At 44.7% G+C, this 11746-nt stretch overlaps 1 protein-coding gene across 1 annotated transcript; it reads right to left on the reverse strand.

Annotated features, from left to right (window-relative positions):
* Positions 1–392: 392 nt before the first annotated feature.
* On the reverse strand, positions 393–11262 carry SRSF4 (serine and arginine rich splicing factor 4). The gene is made up of 6 exons (XM_085208717.1): positions 11101–11262; positions 5867–6009; positions 4860–4972; positions 2920–3134; positions 1971–2054; positions 393–1803 (listed from the first exon to the last, which is right to left on the reverse strand). The coding sequence occupies exons 1-6, from the start codon at positions 11205–11207 to the stop codon at positions 1038–1040; spliced, it is 1428 nt and encodes a 475-aa protein (XP_085064843.1). The 5' UTR covers positions 11208–11262; the 3' UTR covers positions 393–1037.
* Positions 11263–11746: the final 484 nt, after the last annotated feature.

Raw genomic sequence — 11746 nt, forward strand, 5'->3', positions numbered from 1 at the left:
AATGTTTTGTTACAAACAATGATTTCTGTTGACTTCAGTCTAGCAAGTTAAGTGGCTGAACAAATATCTTCTTTGTATTATGGAAGCTGAAACACACTACATTTCATTTATACAGACAATGGAAAACAGGCTTGTCATCTTCATTATTTTTTCTGGTTCATTTTCCTGTATTCTTCTTATTGCAATGTTACAGCTCTAAACAACACTGTAAGTGCTTCTGGAGAAACAAGTTAAAATAACTTGATTATATTCAAGTGCCATGACTACATATAAAGTGACTTTCCAAACCAAGAGCCCATTCTTTAACAGTACCTGTTCTGCAAATTCAAGTTGACACTGATTGATCTAAAACAGTAACAATCACAACACAACTTCAGGTAATCACCATCAAATGTCATCAAGCAAAAATAGTCTTTATTCAAATCTCATGGAAACAGGGATCACTGTACTTTGCAAGACGGGGAAAAATAAATAAAAAATTAATATAAAACAAGGATATTGTCACAATACCAGAATATGGAACTCTATTTTCCCACAGATTACTGCAAGTACCTTTTTATCCCCTTTTGACTGTGCTATTCACAACTCTGTAAGTCCAAAAATATGAAACAGAAGTAGTATGAAACTTAAGACTTAGCACTTCCACTAAATGGCATACAGCAAAGGGCATCAATTCAAGGGCAAAGATTGTTGAAGCCATCATACCTACCTATCAGTCATCACTGCAATCTCATAAACCCACTACGGTGCAGTACTCACTCTCTGCAAAGCTCTTCCTGGAAAACAGGGCCATTTCAGTGATCTAGGAAGAACTGTATTCTAAGAGAACCTTTCTATAGAAGAGTAAAAGAGCTGAACAGCCTTGCACCAGAGAGCATTACAGGGAGTGAGTACTGCCACTAACAATGATAGACACACCATCAGGGCAGTTAAAAATATACAGCATTGACATGTTTTCTACTTCAATCACTTGTGCTACAACTACCAAACACGTACAAAAGACTTCTCTGACTGTTCCAAGTATGGTTGCAGCAAGGTTAGGATCTGGAGCGAGACCTTGACCGCGATCGGGAGTGTGACCTAGAGGCAGACCTAGACCTAGACTTGGACCGGGACCTCGGTTTTGAAACAGATTTTGACCTGGAACGGGAATCTGATTTGACATTTGGTTTTGACTTGGAAATAGACCTAGACCTAGAGCGAGACACCACGTGGGCAGCTGCATCCTCACCCTCACCTTTTGTCTCCTTTTTGTCAGACTCTGATTTTAGATGTTCCTTTTCTCTGGAGACTGATCGGGACTGCTCACGGCTGTCCTTCCTTTTTTTCTTGCTGCTTGGTTTGCTATCTCGCTTGCTGCGCCTCTTGCTTTTCTCACTCTTGCTGCAGCTCCTGCTTCTACTTCTGCTGTCATCCCTGCTTCTCTTCCTATTTTTCCTTTTCTCCTTACTGTGGCTCCTGCTCCTGCTCTCATTCCTGCTCTTGCTCCTACTTCTAGCTTTGCTAATGCTCTTTTCCCTATCTTTGCTTCTACTCCTCAAACTCTCCCTTGTCTCTCCCCTGTCCTTGCTTCCACTCCTGCTCCTGCTCTTTTCCTTGCTGCGGCTCCTGCTCTTTTCTTTCTCATCACTGTTATGGAGAGTGCCCTCAGATTTATCTTTACTTTTGTTCCGCGATTTCTCTGCACTCCTGCTGCGGCTCCTACTTTTATCCTCTTTACTTGGAGTCCTGCTTTTCTCTTTTTGGCCTCTGCTACGGCTCTTGCTTCGACTACGGCTCTTGCTTCTGGAACGGGACACAGACCTGAAAGGGCAAAGGCAACAGACGACATCACTTTAGTGCAGCCTGGATTTGACCAGAGCGTAAATACTGTGCATAAGTCAGAAAAAACACTTTTCCCCCACTTAAATGAGAAGCATCATCCTAAATTTAAGTGACTAACCCCCATTTCTTTCACCACAAAAACGAACCTGGATCTTGATCTACTCTTGGAGCGACTGCTGCTGGCACTGCGGCTCCGGCTCTTATGAGAATGCCTGCTTCGAGAGCGAGACCTAGAAGAAAATCCATCAGCTCAATGTTAGCATGTGCCCATGGAGAGCTTCTGGTCTCCTGCAGGTAAAAACCCACAGCATTAAAGCACCTTTTGAGATCTCTTGAACTTTTGAGAAACCTTAGTACCCTTATGCAGGAGGCACAACACACCAATGTTTACTTAGCTAAAGGCTGCAATAGGTCCACTTCATTTTGCAGCTTATTATTATGAACCAGTTATAGAGCTGCTATCTGCTGACCTGCACACACCACTCAGGAGTTGTGAAGACATAAGAGAACAGCAGGAATCACGACTGACTGAGAGGAAAATCCACATGAAATCAAGCTTTAAATTCATGAGTTGTTCCACAAACAGCAGAAGAATTTTATTACAAAGTTCTATCCCAAAATGGAATGTGGCAGTGTGTGCTGGAGCATTTCTCTTGATCACACAAAGTAAGCAGTACATCTCTACAAACAAGGACTGGGTGAGAGTTTCCAAATTGAGGAAGAACTGTTAGCCCTGGTGCCTGGAGCAGAACACAGTGTACAGAACTGAAGTGTTAGAAGTACCTTCTGCTTCATTCTCTATGCACAGCTCCACCTGCCACACAGCATTCCTCTGCAAGAAAGCAAGGACTACAGACTTAATGGAGTTGGGAAGAGGAGTAGCATACTGCCATGTATTTAGATAACTGATACACACATTGACTAAAGAAAACACTTCTGATACGAGATTTCCTTTGGTGACTTCCTGGTAACTAGGAAGTTCTCAAAAACTTGATTTATTGAGAAGTCAGAACACTTCCAAGGTGTTTAGAACCCGCTGCATGTTCACATAATTGCAGTTAGGTTCAGCCTCAGTGATGCCACCAGGAGACATACCTTGAATGGCTTCGGCTTCTGGAGTAAGAGCGGCGCCGTCTTGATCCAGGTCTGTCTTCCACTAATCTAATCTTTCTGCCATTTACTTCTGTCCCGTCCAGCTTTTCAAGGGCTCTTTTCATGTCAGAATAGGATTTGAACTCAATCACACCTTCATTTTTCCTTCCTTTGTGTGCATCTGCATATGTCACTTCCCCTGCCTGACGCATATAATCCTAGAGGAAGAGGACAGAATAACCATTGCCTCAAATCCAGAGTCAGGCTTCCAGGCTCTGCTCATCTCTCAGTGATGCTTGCATAGCCTCTTCTAGTCACACTCATGTCAGCAAGGGTTTTAAACAAAGAGCATTTGCAGTACTAAAGCCAAAAGTTCCTGAGCAAGCCAAGTAACACACTACAATTTCACAGAGTTTGTGCGATTAGAACTAAGGCAGCACTGATAATTTGAGCCAAATAATTTAAGATCTCTCATCTAGAGTCTAATGTCAGTATGGTTGGGCTATGGTAAAGTACAAAAGTGTTTCAAGAAATAGATGCTTACTCTCTAAATCCTGTTTTCAAAGGTAACTTGGGGAAAGGAACACCCTTAAAGGTTAAATATGAGAAGGCCTCACACAGGCAAGAAGGCTTTAAAGCAAGCAGACTTCCCTTCATCCTCCACCTAGGCAGTACATTTCATTCTGCTGGAAGAAACCCCCACACAAATAAGAGCTGAATTCATTTTCCCACTTCATGCTACCTGGCTTCTCTGTTTCAATTACTAAGCAGGTCAGCCCTGCTCAGAGCAAGCTGTCACAGGGCCATCTCAGCCACTAGCTACTTCAGCTGCAATGGAAACAGCGCACAGAAATTTGGTTCAGTCTGGTTTTGACCCAGCTACTCCCATCTTAATTACACTGAAATGAAAGCTATTCAGAGAAGCAATGCATCCAGTAGAGAATTAATCATGCCATGCTCTACTTACAATTTTTAATACCAGAAGCAAAGACAAGCTATTGATGGTGTGAAGCATTAACAAAAGACATTTGAAGAATCTCAGTACGTACCTGAACTAGTGTTACACATTCAATTACAGACCAGTCTGTACTACGTCAAAGTTTGTTTAGAACAAATTTTACACATCCTTAAAAGAGAACCATAAAGAAAGCGTTCCTGTAAGAACAAGTGTTTTCAACCATTGCTGCTAAGTTCAATTAGGAAACACTGTCTTTCTGCACCTGCTATTGGAATGCTGCTCCCTGTCCTGCCCCTCTAGTCCACTATGCAGATAATCACAAGTTAACACCACCTTCAGGGGACTCAGATGTAGTGCTGTCTACACAGTGTTACCCAACATTTCCTCTGCTGAGAATCACTTTCCATTCCTTCAGACTTTGAGAGAACGTTCACTTTTGGCAGAGATGGTTGCTCATTCGGGAAGCATCCTCTCCCTGAAACAGCCTTTAAAACAGTTTTTTCACGCTGTGGAAATTTTTAAGAGGGATTGTGCAAGAATGATGCTATCTTTTCCAAACAGCTCTTAGAAGCTGATGGTTAAAATCCAAACAGGCAAGGGCAAACTCCTTTGTCTCTGGTGACTCCTACCATGGGCCTGACTAAAATGTTTCCACAGGGCTTAACAATATTAATCATCTGTGAGTGATGGTTTGTTAAGGCAAATGTTTTTCTCCCACCATCCGAGGACACCAAGCCTGCAACTGCAGCTCCCAATGTTGCATGCAACACTAATGGCTTTGTATACACAAATACACATCAAGACTGACTTAATGTGTGTATTGCTTCAAAAAAAATCTACTTGTATGCACATGAGCACACAGACTTACTAACATGTTGGAGTTAAAAAACGACAGGTGTATGAGTTTTCTTTGATGAAACAGAAGCTAACCTTTTTACCCTTTGTGCTCCTTAATAGAGAAAGGGTAAAGAAAGGGGCCCCATACCTTAAGATCTTGCCAACTGCAGCGGCTTGACAAATTTTCCACAATCAATCTGTATTCTGTACGGGTTGGAGGACCGTACTTATCTCTTCCGCTTCTTCTATAACCATATCCACCTTTAGGAGGTGACAAGCAGACAGCAGTACTTCAACCAGGGAAATGGAGCACTCAGTCTACACCCCCCCCCCCAACAAAAACGTTCTGCCCCATCTGTTTCCAAATGCATTCAAAATTCACACACCCACAAGTCTAAAATAAATAAATAAATAAATAAATCCCCCTTGTACAAAACGTTACAAAGATCCAAAGTGTTAAAAATTATTACGAGCACATAATTAAAGCTACGCACAGAATTATAATTAAGTTAAAAGTAACATGCAATTAAGTTTACTCTTTAAAACAGATTGAAAGAAGAAACCAAATTAAACCAGTTTACTAATGTTACTTACATTGCTTACAAGTTTTCTGAGTATTTGATATGAATAAAGATTTTCAGGCACCTATTTCAGATTAATCTCATCTGTCTCTAACCCTTGGGATCCTCACCACCCAGGTCTAATGGGAAAAGGTTGCAGTTGTCACATGGCTTCCTTTTTTGGTCAGCCAAGGGCCACAAGTTCAAAGAGCCACTCATGGAAAGGTAACCCAAGGTCAGCAAATGGAACAGGCAGTCATCTTAGCCTCAAAGGACTCTTAATTAAAACATTGAGGTCTTTGTTAAAGCTATGTTAAACATCACATTGCAAATAAACCATTAAAATAGTTAAACAAAACGATAATAAAAAAATAGTACAAGAAAGCATGTTTATTAATTTATCCATTAAAATAGTTTAATACAACAAGTTAAATATTCAGATCAACAGTTACATTTACAGTTACAAAACACTATTCACAACTTCATATCATTTTCTTTTAAAATTACTTAAAAATAAAAATAAAAAAAAATAAAAACCAAGCAAAAATATTTTATTTAAAATAAGTCACTGATACAAATGCATTGTAGTGCTTACTGCGTCCAGAACCATAACTGCTGTCACGACGTGGGCCTCTGGCATGCTCCACGATCACTCTTTCCCCACAAAGATCTTTACCATTTAGCTCATAAACAGCATCATCTGCATCTCGCAGGTCATCGAACTCAACGAAGCCATACCTGGGGAGAGGGGGGAGAAAATAAAGAGAAGAGAATCACTCGAAACTGAGGCCTGAGGTCTTCATACTCGCAACAGCTGTCTCTGCAGAACCACACGAGGGAACCTCTGTGTGCTGTCCTTTAGTGAACACCAGCTGCATTCCCGGTTCTGCTGAGAAACTGTGTTAATTTCAGTACCTCACATGGAAATGCTCATCTACCTGTGCAAATACATGGGGTCTGTACACTGTGCTTTAAAGGCCAAACAAAAAAGAAAACGTGAAGTCAGGAAAAGGGATTTGCTTTTGGTCTTAAATACACTCATTTTCTCTTGACTTGTGGGCAGTAACAGCCCAGAAAGCACTTTATGTCTACCAGATTATAACAGCCCAAGACTTCAGAGAGCATGGGGAGACCAAACCTTGCTATGAGATTTAAAAAAAAATGCAGCAACAGCAACCAGAGTTGCTGGGGTGAACAGAGAGCACCACAGCCAACACAGTGCAAAGACAGCACTGGGTGAAGGCCCAAGGAATCACAGAATCGAGGCTGGAAAACACCTCCAAGATCATCTGTCCAACCATCCACCCACCACCAACATTGGCCACCATTGCACCACGTCCTTAAGTACACATCTACACAGCTCTTCAACACCTCCATGGACAGTGAGTCCAGCACTCCCTTGGGCAGCCTGCAAGCACCCAATCCCCTCAGTCAGGATCCCAGAGGATGGTTTTTAAACCCATTTCTTACAGCTGCTTCTCAGGGCACGCTGGTGATTTGCTTAAAGCTGCAAAGCAAATTCAGGGGAGCACTGAAGTAAAACACAAGCCTGCCAGTTCCTAAATACATGTTTAAAGAAAATAACATTGTGTAAAATGCCCATCACCATGCATTTGTGGCTTTTTTATTGTTTTCCACCCACCAAAACACCTTCAAGAAGGTCCCACAGAGACGATTATGACCAGCCAAACCTCAGCTGAAAACATTGTACTTCCTTCTCCTCACTTGCTCCAGAAGGAATGACTACATATCTACCCTATGCTGTTCATCCTATTCACCAAGGAGTGTAAGAACACAAAAGTAGTCCTAGAATAAGATGGGCCAGCAACAACAAAATCACACTCCATACCACTCATAAACGAAAGTAATGCTGATCCACTTGTTAAATACGTGTAATATTGCACTGTATGATCCAAACCCATGAATCAAACCCCTTCGGAAGCATAGTTTTACGCCACAGAAAGCCACGACTGCTGACACAGCTTTAACTACAGCCATCTGAACCTGCTGTTATTTGACAGCAGTGCAAGTAAATCTTCTTTTAAATGTCTACTATTACTACTTCATATGTGGCATAAAACTACTTGCTAAAAACGTCAACGCCATTTACTCCAGATAATGTGAAGCTACACCATTTTCTGCTCTAGGATAAGAGGAAAAAAAAAAAAAAAAAGGAAATTCTCTTGAAAGAGAATTTAACAGCTTACAGTCCATTCCAATTCACGTGATGTCTTTGAGTCCTCCTGCTCAGATGAAGCTACAGTCAGAAAAGGGAATATCAGGATCTTCAGACTGCTTGAAACATAACAGTCATTTAAGTGAGTTACTGAAGTTATAATCTCAGAAAATTCAAACTTAGAACTTCAACTATTTAAGCATCCCTTAACATTTGGTAATCTTTCTTTGAAATTGCTTCAGTAATGATCAACATTGCCACCAATGGTCTGCTATCAAAACTGAACACCTGAAAGCAACAGAAAAAAAGTCTCATCTTATTCATCTCCATTAATATTAAGGAAGAGAAAGGCATGAATCCTTTGGAACAATAAGAAGAGTTCAGTGGAATCGTCACTCCTGACATCCAGCTGTGCTGGCTATCACCATTTCGTGACACCAACCTAATTTTTTAATACTAGCTGCTCTCACCGAAGCCAAACATTTGGCAGGGAAATCAAATCACTTCTCTTTAGGCAACAAACACAGGTTTTGAACTTAGCGAGATGAAAAAATTGAAGCTCGAAGCTTTTGGCTTTGATCTGTGCTCCTCAGTGTGCTGCAGAAGTTCCGTCCCTCCTCTCGCAGGGATTTCTCCAAGGCGAAGCCATGAACACCAGAAAGCTGCTCAGGGTGATGCAGGGCAGGGAAGTACACAGACAGAATTATTTGTTAAAGCTGGCAAGATTGCAAATTGGTCTCACCACCAGCAAAAGCTGCCAGCTTTCAAGTTATTACTGCTAGTTTTTCTCATGCTTTCAGAAGATAAAAAAGCAGGCTGAAAAGTCCAATTTTCTGGTCACTTATACACACACTACTGCTGTGCACAGCTCCAGATGTCCATGTAGGAAAACGTGAGAACTATGAGCACACAACCAGAAACTTCAAACAGAAATGGAAGGACCTACAAGGAATAGACATTTATTCTCTGGTCCTTCCCTCAGGTAAACATTGTTCAAAGACTTTGAACTGCAAGCTTAAGTTACGACTAGAAGCACCCGAGACCCAGCAAAGCCTTCAGGACTCTGCTGCATCACATTCCAGTCATCTTATTGCTGAAGCACTTCAGCTTAGCTGCTAAAATACTGACAGGCTGATCTCCTGCAGGCTGAGCACTGCCAACAGCCCACCAGCTTCCAGAAGAAACTGAAAGACTCTACAGAGTGAAACACTGTGCAGTCATTTTTAATCATTTGCTAAGCACTACTAAAAATAAGCTGACAAGAAAGGATCATTGGGCAAACAAAGCAATGGAGTGCTCCAGCAAATGTCGAGCACAAGGCGAACCCAAGCAGAACAGCATCAAATCTGATAGTTTGAGTCAATAGCTGTCCAACTGGAATTTAAACACAAGCCACCGGGAGCCTGCAGAGACAGCTTCAGGATAATGCCCTATAAATGCCCATCCTAGAAACATACACGGAGCTCTATAAATGCCCACAGCAGAAGCAACCTACCACAGAATCAGCAGACAGCAAGGCAGATGACCACTCAGTTACACGTGGTTTCCTGTATCCCTCCAGTTATCTGCAACTTTTGAACTCTGTCTCCCCCAAGTGAACTTGGGTGTCACATTCAGGATATTCACACTGTAGGTACGGGCTGTGCCTTCCCTTTCACTCTGCAGCCAGTTGTAATTGGCACTCAGGATGCCCTGAGTGATGCTTTCAGCTTTGGCCAACTGAACTCAACACAGCTCCCCACAGAGCACTTCTAAATGCTCAGCTGGCATGGAAGGGCCACTCCTTGAAAGACATTTCTCAATTAAGCAAGAGGACCAGCCCATTAGCTGCATCAGATATGCCATTTGGTAGATCTATATCCGTTAATGAAGGATGTTTTTCCCCCACTGACATCTGCCTACGAAGTACAAATATTTCTTTCAGAAGTTTCATACAACAACATAAAAACAAGATACCCCTTGAGTTTCCAAATATTTGAGCAGACTTGAATATTACCTGGCTAAAACATCAATATGTGCATACTTCTTTGTTTCAATAACTGCTTTTATTTGTCTTATGAACCTGTTAAATGCCCACCTCCCAGTAAAGCCAGTGTAACAGTTTAGTGAGCTTTTTGTTAGGCTCTAGCTTTTAGAAGAGATCTATTTACAAACAGAAGTGATAATTGGCCCTCTTGGCTAATAGCAACAAATTCCATATCCCACTCAGTCTTCCTAAACAAGACTTCAAGTTCTTTTACAAAGATGCCAGCACTCATTAGGTGGGCAGCTTCAAGAAACAGGAAAAAAGAAAGCAGCAATTTGTTTCCTCTCGAGAATCCATACTTGGACGTCTCGTGCAAGTGCTGGTGGATCGGGATCCAACCCTCCAAATGCAGCAAGGAGTCCTTATGTTACCACAGGTGCACGGCTGCAGGGGAGGCTGCCCACAGGCATCCCACCCTGAGTGCTGGGGAGGGGGCAGGCGCTCAAGTACATCTGCATGGAGCCACTGCTGCCCTACCAGGCTGGGTGCTGGGAAGGGGCTCCACCACAGCTCAGTCCAGCCGAGAGGCCACACAGAATCACAGAATGGCCTAGGATGAAAGGGGCCTCAAGGATTATGAAGCTCCAACCCTCTGCCACATGCAGGGCCACCAACCTCCACCTTTAATCCCAGCCCAGCTGCCCAGGGCCCCATCCAACCTGGCCTTGAACACCTCCAGGGATGGACGGGGCATCCACAGCCTCTCTGGGCAGCTGTTCCAGCACCTCACCACTCTCTCTGTAAAGAACTTCCCCTGACATCCAACCTCAATCTCCCCTCCCTCAACTTCAAACCATTTCCCCTTGTCCTGCTGTTATCTCCCCTTTCCAGGAGTTGATTCCCCTCCTGTCTGTAGGCTCCCTTTAGGTACTGAAAGGCTGCAACGAGGTCACCTCACAACCTTCTTTTCTCCAGGCTGAACAAGCCCAGCTCCCTCAGCCTGTCTTCATAGGGGAGGTGCTCCAGCCCCCTGATCATCTTCGTGGCTCTTCTCTCCAACAGCTCCCTGTCTTTTTTGTACTGGGGGCTCCAGACGCAGTGCTGCAGATGGGGCCTCACAAAGCAGAGCAGAGGGGGACAATCACCTCCCTGTCCCTGCTGGCCACCCCTCTTCTGACAGAGCCCAGGATCCCATTTGCTTTCTGAGCTGCAAGAACACACTGTTGGCTCATGTTCAGTTTTTCATCCGCCAGGATCCGCAGGTCCTTCTCTGCAGGGCTGCTCTCGAGGACTCTTCCTCCCCTCCCATAACGGGACGCCCCCAGGTCACACAGGGCACTCTGCCCTCCCTTCCCTTAATGCTGACCACCCTCCTCCCCACGCTCTCCCCAGCCATCCTAAAAATCCTCACAGCCATACACCCCCCCCACCCCCCAGCGCACTCCAACGGCACCGGCCGCTCTGCCCCCCCCCGTTACCATGGAAACCCACGCCCCTCAATCCCCCCCATTCCCCATCATCACAACACCCCAAACTCCCTCACAGCCCTTCAACCCCCCGGCGCCCCTCAGAGCCGCCGCCTCCCATCACAGCGAAACCCGGCCCTCCTCTCAAGGCCGCCGCTTACGCAGGGCCGGGCCCGCGCTCCACCGATAAACCGAGCCGAGTTGGACCGAACCGGGCTCACCCGTTCTTAAGGTCCACCTCAAGGATCTTGCCGTAACCCTTGAAGAAACGCTCCACATCCCGTTCCCGCGCCTGGTAGCTGAGGCGCCCGATGTACACCCGCGGCATCGCGCCCGGGGGGGGCGGGAAGGGGCGGCGCCAAACGGCGGCGCTGTAACGTCACTACGCCGCGCGGCGATGAGTGGGGGGCGATACGTCAGGATAGGCCACGCCCACCAGACGGTTCTTAAAAGGGCCGTGGCACGAGTGGGCCCACCTGCCCCGAAGTCACCGGGTGGTGGATATCGACCCCAATATCGGGGTCCCAAGGGTTTCCTCGGTATGAGATTCCACCTGCACCGCAGCAGACCGTTCTAATGTTAATTAAATGCCACGGACCTCAGTGCTTCATTTTTTTTCTCCCTCCCTATCGAGAGACTCCAAAAGCCCGATTTTTGCCCCCCAAAAGGTGAAGTGGGACTGTAATTGTTGTATGGGCTGCTGCTCAAAACGAGAAACCCGCTCTAAGGGCAGAGCTGCTCCCTCTACTCTCCATCAGCCCCTGTTCCAAGCTCCTGGTGAGCTAACCTAACCCTAACACTAACCCCAACCCCCCCATAGTGCTTTTCATACAGTGGCCCGGGTTGCAAAGGAGTACAGTGCTCATC

Source organism: Meleagris gallopavo, chromosome 25 (genome assembly GCF_905368555.1).
Source record: "Meleagris gallopavo chromosome 25, MGAL_WU_HG_1.1, whole genome shotgun sequence".
Classification (NCBI taxonomy): Eukaryota; Metazoa; Chordata; class Aves; order Galliformes; family Phasianidae; genus Meleagris; species Meleagris gallopavo.